The sequence below is a fragment of the Oxyura jamaicensis genome, chromosome 5 (genome assembly GCF_011077185.1).
Source record: "Oxyura jamaicensis isolate SHBP4307 breed ruddy duck chromosome 5, BPBGC_Ojam_1.0, whole genome shotgun sequence".
In the NCBI taxonomy this organism is placed as follows: Eukaryota; Metazoa; Chordata; class Aves; order Anseriformes; family Anatidae; genus Oxyura; species Oxyura jamaicensis.
The window spans coordinates 38,879,173-38,897,243 of NC_048897.1; the positions used below are offsets into that span (position 1 = coordinate 38,879,173).

An 18,071-nucleotide genomic window follows, 5' to 3' on the forward strand; every position below is an offset into this window, starting at 1 on the left:
TATTTTAGACAACTGCGTGAAAGAATGCTGAGCTGAAACAACTCTTAAAATACATACCTGCAGCTACAGAAAGGCAGCGTTAACCGAAAACCAACAGGAAGACCAGAAGAAATACATGCTTTCAATGTCGGACAGAAGACAGATACAGATTTTATTTGCAAATTAATTCTACGTGTGGCATAAAGGCTAGAGAGCCAGGGCTTGTGTCACTTTGCAGTACTAATACTGCATTTCTCTTTCAGAGGGTGCCCCTCTGTTACATGACCACGTAAGCTGGTCAGGCACTTTTCTCTCTGACTGCAAAGGGGTTTTAGGTTCCCCAAAACCTTCTGCTGTTAGCTGCAAGTCACAGATAGCGAGCACTAGATGAAGTCAGAAGGTGACCTACAAGCTGGACCCAGCTGCTAGTTCCTCCTCTCCCTCTTTTGCAAGTTTTTATATTTTTAGCAGGGAAGTCCCTCCTCTTTGGGGAAGAACTTCTGAATGTCTTATGCCTTTCTGACTGAAATGATTTTTTTTATTGATCAAGATTGATCAGGGTGTGTTAGGAAAATAAACAAACACACACTTAAAAATAAGCAATGCCTACTCCTTTACAGGTTAAATAAAAACAGAAGCAACTTTATATTTGCTCATGTTTTAGTCACAGCAAAACTAGAGAGTAGCCAACACATGCTGATACCTTCTCTGCAGTCCTGTGATATCAGAAATGAAAGCAAGTTCAGAAGACACCGGTAGGTTTATGCAGAGCAGGGCCATCTGTGGCTATTAAACACAGCATCATGATGCAGCTGCTGCCAGCAGAGCCCCCAACCACTGGCGGCTGGCAGAATGCAAGAGGCTCTGCCAGGGGGAAGGTGAGCATGTTTGTGCTGTACCTCGTACTTTCTCCGAGCACCTCCATCTCTGGCTGTCTGGCCTGGCACTCCTCAGCTACCCTGGATGCCAGGCCACCCAACAGCCCACGCAGGAGCAGAACTATGATCCCCTAGGACCATAGGATCCCCTACGATCCCCCACCACCCCTCAGAGACCAGTGGGGAGAGTGCCCACGCTGGCTGCTCCACCACCAGGCACCGGAGCTGGATCCTCTCAACCGATAGGGGCTTTCTGCAACAGCAGGGAACAGCTCCAACGAAGAGCTGACAGGCAGCTGTACGACAAGCAGAAGACCAACAGTTAGTTATCAGTTTTTATGTTAATCTTAGCAGTGTTTTGTTGCTCACTGGCTTTTGTTTGCTTGGTTTTGTTGCCCTTTTTTAAGCTACAAGGAATCAACAAGAGTGTCATATTGCCACACAGAGGCGTAAGAATTAGCATACCCGGCTGGGTTTAGGTGGCTATTACCAGACTCATTAGAGTGCAGCATATTGCTAAAGAGGCAAGCGTTCACAACCCAGCTATACATGACGACACTTTCCGCCCTTGTAACGAAACCAGGCTGACGAGATGCAAAATAAGCCGAGTCATTACACCAGCTCGTGTAACCACCAAAGCAATTTAGGAGGGGCAGGGAGCAAGGAGGGCTGCGCTCTGCCAGCGCAGATGGCGAAGGAGTGGCACGTCGCAAGTGGACCTCTGTGATATCATTTCCTTCCAGTGCCATTAATCACCCCAGACATCGTTTGTTCTATCAACTGCTATGCAGTTACCCCAGCATGCAGATAACTTTATCAAGGCCGGGCAGTGGCAGTCATTACTGAGCACCACGCCAGGCAGGACACCTCGTGTCCACAGGACCCTCTGAACTATCTCCTTCTGCTGCGAGGAGAGGCGTTACACCAGCACACACACTGTCCAAACATCAGGGGGAAGTAGAAAAATGTCACCAGCACTTTAAAACACAGGATATCAAGAGAGGACAGTGATGTTGCTCACAGCCACAGCACGCAGTCCAGGCCAGGTCTCTGGAAGCACCAGGGTTTCAGCCCGTTCACATCCTGCAAGGGGCAGAAGCTCCCTCAAAGCACAGGCACATCTGTAGTATGGTCTGACAGGGCAAACACGGGGCTTCAGAAACACTGCCAGCAGCAGTCCAGCTTCAAAGTTCAACATTTATCACTTTGTCTTCTGCTACAGACACAGCTCAAGTATTTTCTCCTTCACAAAGAATCCTGTTTCACAAGGCAATGCCTGGGGACCCAGACCAAACACACAGAACTGATGCTTAGAGGGAAAGGGCAGAAGATGGCTTGTTGACAGGCAGAAAGAAAAGTCTGCGAGGAGTGTGATGAAGAGAGAAAAATCAATCCGTTTTTCTGAGGAGGAAGGACAGACCTCAAATTCTTCCAAGCAAGCATGACTCAGCAGTGTGTGACAAGACAAAATGAGATGCGCTTAGAAATCTTCACCAACTGGTATCCGAGGGGACAGGACTAAACAGCTCAACGTGAACTGAACTTGCTTACGAGTACCAGACCTAGCTTTGCCAACTGCTTTCCTAAAAGCACAGTTAGACCTAGCAATATGAGTTCTTCCACTGCACTGAACAGGTCCCTGGGAGCCCCCTGAGACCTCAGCATGCTCACGGCCACCCACTGCGCACGCATCCCGGCCACAGGAACAAGCAGGCTTCCATTTTGCCTCCCAAGCCACAGGAATCCTTCCACCATCGCTTCCACCAGCGATCACATCCCAAACAAGACAACCCAAGCACTGCAGTTAGGAGGAAAGAGAATGAAAACTATGGAAGTTTTAAGCCCCTCACCCCAAATGAAACTCAATCATTTTGAAAGCAATTGGTGAAGTACATGGTTGTCCTCCAGTGGTGATTTCTCTGCAGAGGGACAGAATACTAGCCAGTATTTATGCAGTGTTTGGACAGTGGGGAAACATCAGCAGCTTCCTCCTTGATCACATAAAGGGCATGACTCCTTCTGAAGGGAGCTGAATTCCATCATTACAAAACAAAGCACTGTTTCATGGACTGAACACTGAACTCAAAAACGAGAAAAAGATAACCATACAGAAGAGTGTTTGTTTCACAGCCCTACAGCGTGGATGAACCCAGCACAGGTGCCTATTTTATCTATTATCATGCTTATTTTAGTCTTTTACAATGCTTTGCTTCCCTGTTTCCTTGGAACATGTTCAAGAATGTCACCTCACCAAAAGGTGTCAAATTTGAGAAAAATAGCACATAATCTGACCAACATCATGAGATACACTGTCAATCAATGCTTTGCAAGTGCAGTACACTAAAGCAGAGGAAACACTTTCAGTAGGCAGCTCTGAAACCCCTCTCAGGTTGGGCCTATATACTTTACAAAGCTGAACACACATAGACTGCAAGTCTAGGCTTCCCAAGTCATGACTGCTGAAGTAGTAATGGGTCTTCAGACTACTTAAGGTACACAGAGAACTGTTTCTTGGACACCTTCTGCACTATTACAGATCGGACAAAGCCACGGCAGTGATATCAGGAGAGGTCAGCATCTCTGTCCTGAAACAGGACCATGGGCTCGTGTCATTCCCAGCATGTCTGTCCAAACCCTTCTTAGAAGTTCTGAGCAACAAGCTTTGCTGCCTACCTAGACAGTCACAGTACTTTTTCCAAATCCTAGCATCCCTCCTTCTCGGTGCAATTGAAGCTCACTGCTTTTTGCTTTATCCACATTGGAACCAGTGAATACACCACGCTCTTTTTTCTCCTACAACAGCTGTTGTAGTGTCCAAAGATCCACCCAGTTCTTTATGCTGAATACCACAGTACGATTCTATGATTCACTGCATTTCTAAGACCTCCAATCCTTCTCACTGCTCTCCTGTGGACACATAGAGCTGACCTGCCTTCTCCCTGAAACATAGTGCCCCAAACCAAAGGCAGGGTAAGCGGCAGCCTTATCAGCACCGCACAGAATGGACACGCCATGTGCCTGGCAGGCCATGTTCCAGCTTACACACCCCATCGGGACATTTGCTTTTTGTTTTTTTGGCAACACCATGAATTCGCATTCAGCTTGTGATCTGCAGAAGAATCCAGATCTTTCTCTGCCACCTGACCGAGGTTATCGTTGTTCCTCGCTGTGTATCACCTCACGCAGGCTGTGGTAAGGGGATGTACTGCAGGGAGGACACAGACTTCCTGAATCCAAGGTAAATGATTGCTAGATCACGAAACAGAGTCACCATGAAAGCAGTGATTGTTACAGTCGCCTCTGTCGCCATGCAGCTGGGCGCCGTGTTCCCATGAAACGGTTCTGCAGGCATAACACAGAAAGCTTTTTGCAAGAGGGATGCCTGTCAGTCAGGGCTCTCTGAGGGAGAAAACGCACATCCACCCGGTTATTCTGGGATGTTAAGTCTCCTCCTCTACAGGCTAATGGAAGAAGGAACAGGAACCCAAAAACACACCAAACTTTTCCTCTAAAACACATGCGTTTTTTACTACTACCCTCAACATGTTTTCATGGCTTTATTATAAATTTTATCATTTACCTAGCTGGAAGGTTTTGTTAGAGCTGATGTCAAAAAAAAAAATTAACATAAACCATACCTACCCATCCCGCCCCTGGTTGCTTCTCATGATATCCATTGGGGGTTGGAGCTAGGTGATCTTTAAGGTCCCTTCCAACCCGAGCCATTCTATGACAGTATTTCAGCCTAACACAAGCAACAATGGGAGCTATTGATTGATGCACATATAGTTTATTTTATGGCCTTTAAGAATGTAAAAGTTAACTGACACAAGCCATGAATTTTTAAAAAGTTGTATTTAGTGCTTTACAGTGAATTGGGGTTAAAGAACGTTCCCTCCCCCAACCCCCGGCAATTTCTTCTTGGAAAAAATAAGCAATATACCTCACAGCCTTCAATATAAAGAAACAGATTAACTTAATGCGCTCAGACCAGCATCATTCTTATGTCTATCTCAAAGCTCATATTTAGGTTCTTGTGCAGAGGCCGTGCTGCAAAAAGGACCACGTCTAGAAAAGAAAAAGTGCCATACAGGCTTATAGCACTGACAGCAGTGTTTATGCATTTTATGGCACTGATTTACTAAACAGAATAACTTCTAATACATGCTAAAAGATAGCTTAACTATTTACCACAGATGCAAAATGGGAAGAAGTAGGTTGAAGAACCAACTTAGCTTGAAGGAAAAAGAGAGGGAGCAAGATCAAGTTAGACAAAAATTTAAATAAGACACACTAATATTTTGGCAGGAAAAAAAAATATCATTGGATGCTATGTCCAGCAGATTGATCTAGTAGCGGCATCAGAATAGCTTCAACATAGCAATGAATTAAAAACCAAAAAAAAACACAGTGATCTGTCATACTGTCAAATGGTTTTCACTATGAAAAGCTGTAACAGGAATTGTACACCCAAAGAAAAGTGCATCCCCTTGCATAAAACCAAAACCAAGAAGCACTGAACTGATACGGGTAGTTATTCAAGAACACAAGCTCGAGAACAGTCTTCAGCAGCAGGTAACACCTAGGAATCCAAACCAGATCAAGAAGCCTTACTTTCACGTGTCAGTGAATGCAATCAGATTGTCACAGATGATTTCTCAAGGGGGGGCTGACAATTCATCTTGCTCTCTATAGAGCAAGGTGACAAGGCTTTACCAGAAGGTATTCTTTATTACTTCACTTACATTTTCTTCCTTTACGGTCAGAATTTGATTTTCTCAGAATTCCTAGAATTTCCTGAGAAATTGTTCCTTCCAGGCCCTCACTCTTTGGTGAAAAAACACTGCACAATAAAATCTGACCATAAATAATCTGGACATTAAGATGAACAAGCACAGCTCTGCTGTCTGTCAAACTGCAGGATTTATCGGGACACTAATTACATCTTCAGGCAACTCTTCAACTCCTTTGCTATTCATTTTCTACGTGTTATAAAGAGGATAAACTGACTCAGTACCTACACGGTTACACAGGAAAGCTACCACACTACCATGTGAACTTAAGAGTTGCACATGTGAATGCTTTTTCCCCAAATAACTGAGAAGTAGCTTATAATTCCTAATGGGGTGACTTTAAATTACCTCCTCTTGGAGATGTCACTTCACCTTATAGCACTATAACTTACTCACATAGCCATAACTTTACTGCCTCACATCTTCGTGGCCCCAAAGAGGCAATATTAACTGATGACACACACAACAGCCACCAAGGAAATGGAGGCTTTTATAGAGGCAACAGCCCCTTGTAAACGGCCACACCTCACTAATCTGAGCTGGTGCCAAACATGTACAACTCATTTTTCAAACAGATAGGCACATTTTTCTGTACTACTACCGCTGCCTCTCCTCATATGGCACTCTTTACTCACAACATCCAAGGAGGCCTGGCAGTACATTTATGCATATTTTACAGACGTAAAAAAAAAGCTGTGTACGAAAGCCTTTATCACAAACTGCAGCTCACCCCACAGTCCTGTCACCAAGGTAATGGAGCGGGGCATCTCCATCTCCCTGAGCTTGCCCTAGTGCTCACGCACCTGCACAGAGACCATCGTTTCAATGTCAACAAGAGGAGCAGGGAACAGACTGGACTGAAAGTTTTTGCCAACTGCATAACCACTAAAACCAGCTTGAGACAGTGGATGAGGCCAAACAGCTGGAAGGAAGGGGGAACTGTTCCTTTCAGCAGCAGCAGGAGGACACATGACAACACCAGAACTACATTTTCACACCACACACTCCTAACTTCTCACTTAGGAGTCCCCAGAAACCTCACCTGACTTTTTAGCAGGCCACAGATACTCTGCATTTTACCATGAGCCAGCTACCTAGAGCTTTGAAACCGTGCCATGCCTTGGTGGAGCTGAGCACTGCGGCTCCAAGGAAAGCAGGCGGGAGACGCAGAGGCCAGGGATCCGCACACCGCAGCCGCCAGGGGCCTGGCCACGCAGCTGCAGGTGCAGCACGTGCCAGCACGCAGGGGTGCCCAACGCAGCACAAAGCACAGCGACCCAGCAGCTTCCACTCAAAAGCAGGGGCCAACTTGGCAGCAGTAGCTTCTTTAATCACCTCCTGACTAACAAATTAAGCAAGGCAGCAGAGGCCTGTTCCATGCAGAGGAGCTCAGCCCCACACCACAGCTCGCAGGGGAGCGTGGTGGTACCAGCGAGGCTGACAGAGGGGCACGCTCCTCCCCACCGACACCGCACGCCGAGGAACGCAGAAGCCTCACTGTGCAGACAGCTTATGCAGAAAGCAGTCGCTGGGCGGAACTGAAAAACGGAGTGGGAAGCAGAGGCCAGACACAAGCAGGGTGACTGTCCCATGGCAGGGTGGCAGGTCTGGACAGAGGACGGGAGTGAGCCCAGCCCCTGCCCCAGGTTCAGCCTCCATCGGGAGGTAACAGCCGCAGGCTCAAACCCAGCTTCCCCAGGCAAGCTCTCCGTCCTCCAGGTCAGCAACTCTTCAAGCACAGCCCTGGGGCTGTGGAAGCATTAAGAGTTGCATTGGAACACAACCCAGATTGGGAACCACTGCCTGGGCTATAAACGTGGAGGTAGATACCACCACAGCCACTGCTTTCATCTCCTCAGGCTATGTCTGGGAGGCACAGACAAGGCTGTTATGCTCCGTGAAGAATAAAGCCCTGGCAGGACATCACTAGTATGCCACAGTGAGGACCACAAGCACAGGTGAGCTCGAAGGCCCTCAATACAAGGCCTGTTACCTTGTGAACACAAAGCTTAGGCAAACGTCCCAGACACTGCGTTCAGTTAGGACAGGCTGTTCCAGAGACATGCACCTGAGGAGATTTATACCACCAAGCAAAAATTGAAAACAAACAAGAAAACACAAAGCAGGCGCCTACAGTTTCTCCATTTATTTATTTCCTTTTTCCGCGAAACCGCTTGGAAGGATTCAGATGCCAAAATTTAACAGGGAACCTAACCAAACCCCAGCCTAGGTTGCACATCAAAGCTGGATACAAACGCTAGGACAGCATTAAGGGACCTGCTCAGTCTCTGCGGAGCACAGACCTGAAGACAGGGCTGCCTGTGCCCCAGAGCAGCACCTTCATCACTGGTGCACTCATGCTCACTCACGTCTTGTTTCAGCTAGCGTCTTTCATAATGTTTCAGTTCTGGAGTGCTGCTGGAGACAAAACCTGAAAGCACTCCTAGGAAAGCAGTTCAGCACTTAGACCATCTCCCAGAGGATGGCTTAAGCTGATTTTGAAATGTCTGTCCCTAATCCCTCTATGGCATTGGTGCCTCATGCTAGAGCTGGCTGCGCTGGCAGACTGCAAAAAAATGAAGACTTTTCTTATCCCAACAAAACTCCGGGTCTAAAAACAGCACACTTGAGGAGTTCATTAGGCATCTTCTGTTACTTTCCTGGGTTATATAACTGCTTCATTGCAAACTCGTACAAACAAAACTGAACTTTGTAGTCATCCAGAAAGTATATCCCTAGGCAACAGGCAAATAAAATCCCAGTAACAGTCACCATAAAATACATAGAGTAGACAGACAGACACATAGTCCACTCTAACGCATGAATCACTGTACAGGAATGAGTACACTTGCCTTATTTCCGACTACGTACAGTATTTCTGGTAGGATGTATGTTGAGCTTGGCACTACTTTTTCTGCCGCAATAAAGGCATGTAAATACACAAGTAATCAAGTAGATATTATGCATAAAATACCCAAAATCTTTGCCTGAATTAAATGTGGCCTCCCACTGGTATCAACAGAAGGTACCAGGACAGACGACAGAGCAACTTGCTCCAGCAACTGCACTGATCTTTAAACCCAACACTTAACTCTGCTTCTACAAACAGACTAATACTAAATGCCTTTTAAAAGAAAATAATTGAAGCATGATCAGATGGACATATCTGTCCAACATCCGCAAAAGGTATTCAAAGCAAGCTTAGCTTGTACAGAGTAAGGTAGCCTAATTTGCATCGCAAAATTGGGAAAGTGTAGCAAGAGAGACACTTTGGGGTCAATTTTCACAGCATTGTCAGGACTTAAAACTATTAATAAATTTGTACAATACACAAAGAAACTGTGTATCTACGTTATGAAACATAAGCATAAGGAATTTCTGAAGTAGAGAAAGTAAAGCAAAGCACATTGTCAAAAAGAGAAATAAGAACAGCGGAGGGCAGAAAGTCACCTTCGGAGATTCCTAAGCATAAAGTACAGCATATGATACCAGGAATGAAAAGCAAATAACTATGATAAACCAGCTACGTACTTTCTAAGATTCCTCTTAGTTTCAGCTTATGAAATCCAACCTATAATAAACATCAAGGCCCTAACAACATTTCTCTAACACTTATTAGAGGCTAAAGCGTATTTTCGAGCATCACAAAAAAAACTCTCTTAGGCAGGCTCAAAACTTGGCATCGCTCTTTCGGAAGTATTTTGTTTGGAGAACCACATGAAACTTAAAGAGACATTAAACCAGAACTTGTGGTCCTTTCTATATTTTAAGAAAATCTGGTAAATTTTGCTGAGGTTTGACAGAGCAGATTATGAATGCCAAGAACACAGGCTGATGCAAAAGCTTCTGCTACTTTCTCAAAATAGTTTTCTGCTTCTTGTGCCTCCTTCGTCTTCACAGAGAAGAGCCAGTGCTGCCAACAGGAATTCAGAACGTGGGCACTGCTGGTTTTACCATGACATGCTTTAATAAAGCGTACCTGAAGTCTTAGAAAATGTATTCTGCAAAGCCTAGGCAGACTTCGCAGGAATTATAAAAATGGTGACTTAGGATATTTTCAATTATCAAAGTTTATTTTGTATCCTTGATATAAATGTAGTAATGGAATGTAACGGAGTGAAATAAGACAAAACTGTTCTTCAGAGGCTATAATGCATATGTCACGAGACCTTGGACCCATACGAAGTTTACGCTTACACTTCAATAATAAAATTGATTGTGCAACGCACCGCGTGTGATCCTCTCGGCTCCCCCGATAAAGCCCAACTGCAGCTTCTCAAACCCCCGTGCACCTCGGGGAGCACACCAGCCACGGTCACCCCGCTCCAGCCGCCTCCTCCACGTCCCAGCTCAACCCGGGCTCCCGAGGGGCCGGGACACACACGGCGGAAAGTTACCCCCGCTCCCCGGGCTCGTCCCAGGGCCGGCCGGGCTGCGGGAGCCGCCGAGCCCCGACCGAGGGCCGGGCAGGGCTCTGGGGCGGCCCCAAAGCGCCCCGCAGCCGCCCGGGAGGTCGCAGGCCCCGGCCCCGGCGCCGTGCCGCCCGCTTACCGGCACAGCTCGGCGAAGGCCTGGAAATTGAGCTTCCTGATCTTCTTCTCGCTCAGCCAGTAGCCCACCCGCTTCCCCTTGAGGAAGGTCTGCATGGTGCCGGGCGCGTTTCTCCCGGGCGCCCCGGCTGCTGCTGCTGCTGCTGCTCGCACTCGGCGTCCGCGGAGCGACGGCTTTAAATTTAAAATAAAAAATAAAAGAGGGAGAGAGAGAGAAAGGGAGAGCAATCAGACCGCTCTGCCGAGGGAGGACCCGGCGCCGCGCCGCCGCAGCGAGCCGGCCGCGGCAGGCCCTGCCCCGCACGGCGGGCAGCGAGCCCGGCCGGGCCACGGCGTGCCCCTGCCGCCAGCCCCTGCCGCCAGCCCCTGCCCAGCCCAGCTCAGCCGAGCCGAGCCTAGCCAGCACGAAGCCGCTGCCCGCAAGCCGAGCCGAGCCGAGCCGAGCCGAGCCGTGCGAGCCCGAGCCGCCCCCCTGCACGGACCCCGCCTGCACGGACCCCGCTGCCGGCTCGGCTCGGCTCAGCTCCGCTGCTGCTGGTGGTGCTGCTGCTGCGCGGTGCTGCTGCAGCCGCTCAGCTCCCCATTTGCCCGCTATTCGCAGCCGCCTCCACTTCCTCCTCCTCCTCCTCGTCCCTCCCTCCGCCCCGTCCCCGTCCCCGCCCCGGGCGGCCCGGCCGGGCCCGCCCCGCAGCCCCCGCTCTGGGTGCCGGGGCCGAGGTGCCCGCAGGGCTGCGAGGGGCGGCGTGACGGCGGCGCGGCGGCCTTCACGGGGAAAATAACTAAAATAAGTAAAGACCTGAGCTGTCGCCACGCAGCCGAGCGTCTTGCCTTCTGCCAGCACTTGGCAAGCGTCTGGAAGGGTTTACGCAGAACTTTCAATAGCAATTTCTTCTTTAACGTCTTTTCTTCAGGAGGTCGAGCGCCAGCATGTGCTGGCATCCTTCCACCCCACCCCCCCCCTTGAGGGGCGCATTCCTAAATGCCTTGGCAGCTGCTCTCCTTTGATTCCAGATGAAGAATATCTCAGTCTGAATTACTGTGGTACCTCACAGCCCGAGCATTATTTTCCCACCCTTCTTTCTCCCCTCAATCTGAAACGAATATCACCCAGCCCGAATGCTTGTGGGTTAACTTGTGTTTTGCTCTGGGTGTTCCCTTTTCGGGGGTGGAAGAAGGATTCCTTCGCAGGGGTCCGGCAGTACCTGAGGCGGGGATGATGCTCCCGGGCCGTGCTGCGAGCCCTGTGCAGCTGCGGCCGCTGGCGGTGCTGACTCACAGCGCCACGGCCCCTGCGGCCTCAGCTTCGGCAGGAACCTGGTGGGAGCGTCCCTTCCAGGGAAGGGAAGGGGCAAAGCCGGGAAGCCTTAAGAAATACGAAAGGGGTCATTGACCTAGGGAGTAGGTAGAGACCGTTTTACATTCCTTTCGTATTTACATTAACAGCGAAGTCAGCATCTGCCAAGGGTATATTTGAAAGTATGCGGGGAGTGGAGTCGCCTACAAACAGCTCACACTGAAGCTGTTGGAAAACCTATACAGTAGTACTCCTTGTCCATTTGCAGGGGCTTTGAATAATATATTTTTTCTACTTCAGCTAATCAAATGATTTGCCGCTAATACAGCATAACCTTTATTTTTTTGGAGCACACGATCTGAATCATATTCACATATTTTTGCACAGTTCATAAATATAATTGGAACCAGTAGATGGATGTTGGTAGCACGGTTTCTGCTGCAAAATGTTTCACTGATGTTTATACATTTCAAGAAAGCATGGTAACTTCAGGAAAACGTGTAACTCGATACAAGGCTTAATCAGACCTCATCAAAATAAAGTAAGAATCCTGAAACAGCTTCTTTTCTCTTTTCAAATCAATGCTTTATTTCAGCTATCACTTCACTGGCTTTATTTTTAGACTTTATTATGATTTGTGCTAGCATATTAAGCTCAAGATTCATATTTATATCATAATGGAATAGGGATGCATTGAAACATGAAATAATTGAAGCCATCTTCCTAAATGATTTCTTTCTGAATGTTTTTTTTTCTTTAAGATATGTCAGTTTCAGACCAATTTAAAGCACAGTGTGCAGAGACAGAAAGATTTATGAACTTCTTTCCAGATACAGGAGAGCAGGTTTTCAGAGGTGTTAAGCATTCCTGGCTCTTACAGAAATGAAACAGGAGCTACAAAGTAGGAATTTATTCTGCTCCAGTTCAGGCAAAATTGAATGACATATATCAGAGATGAGATTCAATCCTAGGAAAGAGAGCTGTAAATCCCTTTCAAACTGCTTTTTTTTTTAAAAAAAAAAAAAAAAAAAACTTAACCCTTGAACAATTTCAGATGCGAGAAATATATTTCAAAAGGTGAGCCACTGCACTGTGCTTTGCTGCACAATGTTGCTAAATGCATTACAATCCTCTGTTTACATTGCAGAGCCAGTTCAGGCAATGCCAAACCTGTGACCACACGAAGCCCCAGGGTAATGTTTACCCAATTCCTGATCAGGAGCGGGCTGATTATTCCCGCGATTTTCTACGGCCTGATGCTGTAAGCTGCAACTCATGAGCTGCTTCATGCTAATTAAAGGGGTGAGGGCTGATTAAGATCTCGAGCCCTGCAGCAGTCAGAACTATCTTCCTTTTCATCTTAGCTTCAGCTGCAGGTCAAAGCAGGTTGCCTTGTTTTAGGTGGAACCTCTCACACCTTATCTTCTGTCCCTTTCAACACATGCAGGGGCTCAGATGAGGTTGGACACTTGCCACGTGGTACAAGTCAGTGAAATTCCACGGGAGTTCACTTTGGAATAAGAGGAGGCATCTCCATTCACTTCGTTAGTTATTGAAGTATATTTTCTCAATGAATGATTAAGAACAATTGTCTCATCACCTGGCAGAAGTCACGACTGGGTATTTCGCAGTGAGTGGAAAAAAACAAGGTGATGCTATTTTCACTGCCTGCAGTTTAGCTTTTTCTATTTTATTTTAACACATTTTCTGTTTGCAGGGCAGATGTTACTCCGCTGCAGATAGTCAAAGAGGAAGGGCTGAGCCTTCGGTGCCAGGAGAGGGCCTTGCTTTCTCCAGCCTGTCCTACCACCAGGTCGGGTCACATACTGACACGGCACTGCTGGAACGTGTCTCTAGGCAGGAGGGAGTGTGACAAAACCCTGCACACACCGCACTGCAGCTTCTCCCTGGCTTTGAGGGATGTAAAGGAGAGCCCTGGTGTTGCACAGCACTGGGGCTGGTCCTCAGCAGTGAGGCAGCTGGAGAGATGGGAACGAGAAGCATGGTGGGCTACCATTTGCTCAGCTCTCTGCCACATCCACAACAGATTCGTTGCTGCAAGATTGGTGAAAAGGCCAGATGTGACCTATTTTACAGCAGTTAGTAGAGGACACCTGTGAGGGAAGCAGAGCTTTTCCAGTTTATGGTTGGCTTTTGCCTAAATTCTGGCAAAACTCTGCTGTTGTCTGAAAATGTCCAAATGTACTCTGGACCAGCAGCTTTTAAATGACAAGCCAGTGAAAGTCAGTGCTCAGGGATGAAAGCTCATTTCTGATTTTTGTGTTCAAAACCACAGTGCCTAACTCTAGCAGCGACACAAACTTCAGGCAGCCCCTGTAGCGCTCCTGTACAGCTGGCCGCGGGAGGGAGGCCCCTCTAGTGGCTGACTGAGCAGCTCCATCTCTCTGAATGGCCTATTGTCCGTGCAGACAGCACAGGGGGATTAGCCTGGCTAGCTGGAAACCAAACTGTCACTTTACAGCCAACTAAGCCAGGCGTTGCTGTTGAGAGCAGCAGTCCCTCCAGAAACAGCCACTTCTCGCTCCCTGCATGCCCCCGTCACGGGAAACAGGAGCAGGGAGCTGGGAACTGTTTAGCCTAAAACAAACTAAAGTAGACAAAACAAAAAAGTAGACAAAAATATTTTAGTCCTAATCAAAACCAAATAATTTCCCCATCTGCATCACCATACCTGATTGTAGTGGCACAAGCATAGTTATAGTGGCAGAAGGCAGTGAAGGGGCAGGAAGAAGGAGGCTGGGAAGAGAAAGCACAGAGCTGCCTTGCTTGGTGGCAATCCCATTTTCACAGCAGCAGCAGAGGATGGTGAAAGCATGGTGCTCACCCATACAGCTACTCCCTTACTGCCCAAACAACCTATGCAGTTCTATACAACTACAACCTATGTTGCAAAAACTGATTTTTGATTTCATAAAGCAAAGAAGGATTGGTGAGCATCGGTTGAGACCCAGCAGTATTTCTGGGATCTTGTAGAAAGAGCAGAAGAGGGAATTCAGCTCTAAAGGCTCAAAAGCATTCAAAAGAGGGCACTAATAAAGCCTGGAAGGTGACAACATCTGTGTGGGCCAATGCAATGTCGTTCAGGGATTCCTGAGCTAACTCTCACCAGCCCCAGCAGAGTGCTGCTTACTTGGATTGCTGGGTTACACCAGGAAGCTCGTATGTTCCAGTGCTGAAAACAGAGTAAATATGGTGTTTTTTTTGTTGTTTGTTTTTGTTTTCTGAAACTGCAATGAAACCACCATGATAAGCAGTATCTCTTACTGTATGTGCATCTCAGGAGTTTGGCTATGTTGGGCTCTGGTGAATGTACAAGCTGTGGGAAACTAAGAAAGGGTCCGGCTGCCAAGTCTGGCTTTGTGTGCAGGCTTCGTTTTGACCTCACAAGCTAAGGAAAGCACATCATCAGTAAACAAAGAACTGAAAACCACAAAAATACAAACAAACAAAAAAAAACCATGCAGACAAGATGCAAAAGATGACGAAATCCTGTAACAGTATAATTAGGCCAGTTGGAGTCGATTTTTTGAACTGAATTACGTTTGTTAGTCAAATCTCAAGTGTGGCTCCAAACTGCACTGACATACGTCACTGTAGCTCTTTTGCCTTCTGATAGGGAAGTAAGTTACACAGAAATGATGTTTATGCAAACTCTTCCATGCTGGTACAATTAGAGATACATGGAGGTGTTTACTCAACTGATCGAATCATTAAAATCATTCAAACCACATGTGTGAGTGAGTCCGGAGACTGTTCTCTGAAGACTGTTCTCTGAAGAATCTGGGTAACCTGACAGTGCATCAGATTCAGATTGAGGCTTCGATAAGGATTAGGCAGGCTGGACTGAAGCTTTCTCTACCTACAGTCTTCATTTTAAGAGAGCTACTTGGGTTATAGGTCTTATATTTTTAATCAGGTAGCTTTAAGTCCATATGACCATTCCAGGGAGCATGCTTCTAGCAAAATGAGCCATCTTTCCATCCACAACAACAACAAAAAAATCAAATTGTGTGTTGCTAGAATGTTTTACTTTTTAAAACAATACAACCAGTTTTAAAATGACACCTCCAAGTAAGATTGGCACGGATACAGAACTCATATGTGTAAAGGGACCTGCACATACGTGTATCCTTCCATTATTATACCATATGAATTTGTCTCTTGGGTTAAGTGCACATTGTTCCAGAGGATCTAAAGCACATATCCTTACTCCAGTGGTCCTCCACTTCCACAAGTTGTTTGTGGCTACAGCTGAATATTCCAAACTGCTAAAATGGAGAAAACAGGAAAGATAAAGCCTGATGTGGCCTGCACTGCCACACCACCACTTGCACTTTTTTTTTTTTTTTTAAATGCTTCCTTGCAGTTCACTAAAAGTTCACAGGCCACAGGTCTCACAAAACCATTGTGTTTTCTGATTCTGCATGCTCACATTAGGAGATGTGGGCTTTTTAGCTGTCTGGGAAGTGGCAATTTTCATATTTTCAGAAGCTACCAGAATGTGTAGGCTTACAAATGCAAAAAGAAGAGATACAGAAAAACAGTTCCAAAGCTCATGCCAATGTCATTCCAAAGTCAATTATCTGAAATACATAAATAAATAAATAAATAAATCCATTTGATAGTATCTCCAGCATACAAACATGTTGCGGAGGGACAGACCTCATTTTTCTCTGCAAAGCCCTCACAGAGCAAACTCAGCCTTTGTCAGCAAGATAGAAAAATGCTTTTGGAAACAACCCCATTCTTAACCAAAAGTGGCTTCCTCTAGACACTCACGAGTTCTTTAGGTCATACCACAGCTATCCCGCAGTTAACTAAAGATGCTACGAGCAGATAATTTGCAGACTCAGCTGGGGAAGCCCTTCTGTGAGTTAGGTGCTATTCATTTTTGCACTTAGAAGCATCTCATCCTTAGGAATCAGCAGTGCACAGACTCACTTTCTACTTACTCCTGCACTGGAGCCAGGAGCTTAATGCCTGTCTTGTTCTGCCAGTCATCCCCTTCTTTGTTGTTGTTTTTTCCTCCACAAGGACTGTATCCTGAAATGTTCTTCAATGTCAGTACTCAATGACCATAAGAAGGTTTTTTTTCCTTCTCACTAAATTACCAATCTCATATCCCAAGATTAAACTATGCATGTACATCTATTCTCTACATTATCAACATTCTCTGTCCTGTACCATGTTGTTTCAAACTCCCCCTACATGCAGCCCTTCTGGAGGAAGAGGAAGGTCATATAGAGAAGACGTGGAAATTCAGGAGACAATCAAGTTACAGGAAGCAGGAGATGAGCAGCTGTAGCATAAAAATAAAACAATCAAACAAAACCAAAACAAAATGCGGGAATAGTCAACTGAGACCACAATTTGGTTATAGCCCTGAGCTTCTACTAGATATTCAGGCTTGTTAACCGAGATACACAGCTTATTTCAGATAACAAACTTCCAGATATTTTAAATTGCCTAGACCCTGTAAGACATGGTTGCATGGATGATCAATTCTGTTGGTATTTACTTGCTGCAACACCATGCTGTTAAACTTATATCACATACTCAGTGCTGATCAGCCTGTAAACAAAACATAGGCAAAGGGAGCATCAGAACGTGGGACATGTTCTAACCCCATACTGTCATTAGGGGACTGCCTGGACAGGCAGAGCTTCCCAGCTCCTCTGACGGGGCAAGGGACACTTCCCTAGCTAGGGTCACAGCAAACGCTGTGTTTCTGTGCCTCTCTGTACCTCATACAAGAGCAGCCTTGAACAGCCTTGAATTACAAAGCCTCCCTTTGGTATCTTCCCTTCCCTCAGAGCTTGCTTGCCTTTTTCTTGCAGTTTTCTGGTGTGACTCTTGAAGAAAGCTTTTCACACGGATGCAAAGTTTGCAATAACCCATGCCTATAAGGATTCCCAGTGTTTAATAAGGGGTGAGCTCATGTTGCACCTCTCCTCTCTATGGGGATGCAATCTCCCCAACATATATAGGAGTTCAATGTCTTAGAGGTCTATCCTTTGTAATTTATTTATTTGTTTTTGAAATTGTGCAAGAAATCCAGGTGTACCTGGATAAATAACACACATTACTTATTTATTTATGTTTTCCTTAATTTATTTGGAAAAACTGAAGAAATCAGATGAGGGGGTTAGAAGAATGTCCCTTCCTAACCCTAAGCACTCTGTGTAAGGGTTCTTTCCGCACAGAGCCTGTGAAGTGGGATACGTACTCAAAGTGGCAACCTGACGGGAGAAAACAGAGAGGGAGAAAAACACGCTAAAGCAGTGGAAATAAGTCATGCCACCATTTAGAGAGAGGAGGACTCAGGACATGTCAAGGAGCTGTCATAAATTGTTTCAACCACTAGGCTAAAAGGCCTTTTGGCAAAAGGCACCAGACATGGTGCCGAGGCAGACAAATTCTCTAAAGAACACAGCTGCTTTGTGCTCACATGCAATGCTCCAGCTAAAGCCTGCCTTGTACCGTCTTTCAGCATTGTCATATCAATAATGGTTTTGTATTCCTTGACAGATGTACTTTTGAAGAGAAATTCAGTTGG

The 18,071-nt window shown here is 46.4% G+C and overlaps 1 protein-coding gene across 2 annotated transcripts in view; it reads right to left on the bottom strand.

Annotated features, from left to right (window-relative positions):
- The window catches only part of ITPK1 (inositol-tetrakisphosphate 1-kinase), a 135,696-nt gene extending 124,846 nt beyond the window's left edge, over positions 1 to 10,850 (bottom strand). The window contains exons 1-2 of one of the 2 annotated variants that reach the window (XM_035326844.1): positions 10,698 to 10,850; positions 10,202 to 10,374 (exon numbers count right to left, since the gene is read on the bottom strand). In XM_035326844.1, the coding sequence (XP_035182735.1) occupies positions 10,202 to 10,296 (95 nt within the window). In that variant the 5' untranslated portion in view covers positions 10,297 to 10,374; positions 10,698 to 10,850. Of the gene's footprint in view, positions 1 to 10,201; positions 10,375 to 10,682 lie in introns of both variants that reach the window. The other variant, XM_035326845.1, reaches the window with a different exon arrangement.
- Between the last annotated feature and the right edge of the window lie 7,221 nt (positions 10,851 to 18,071).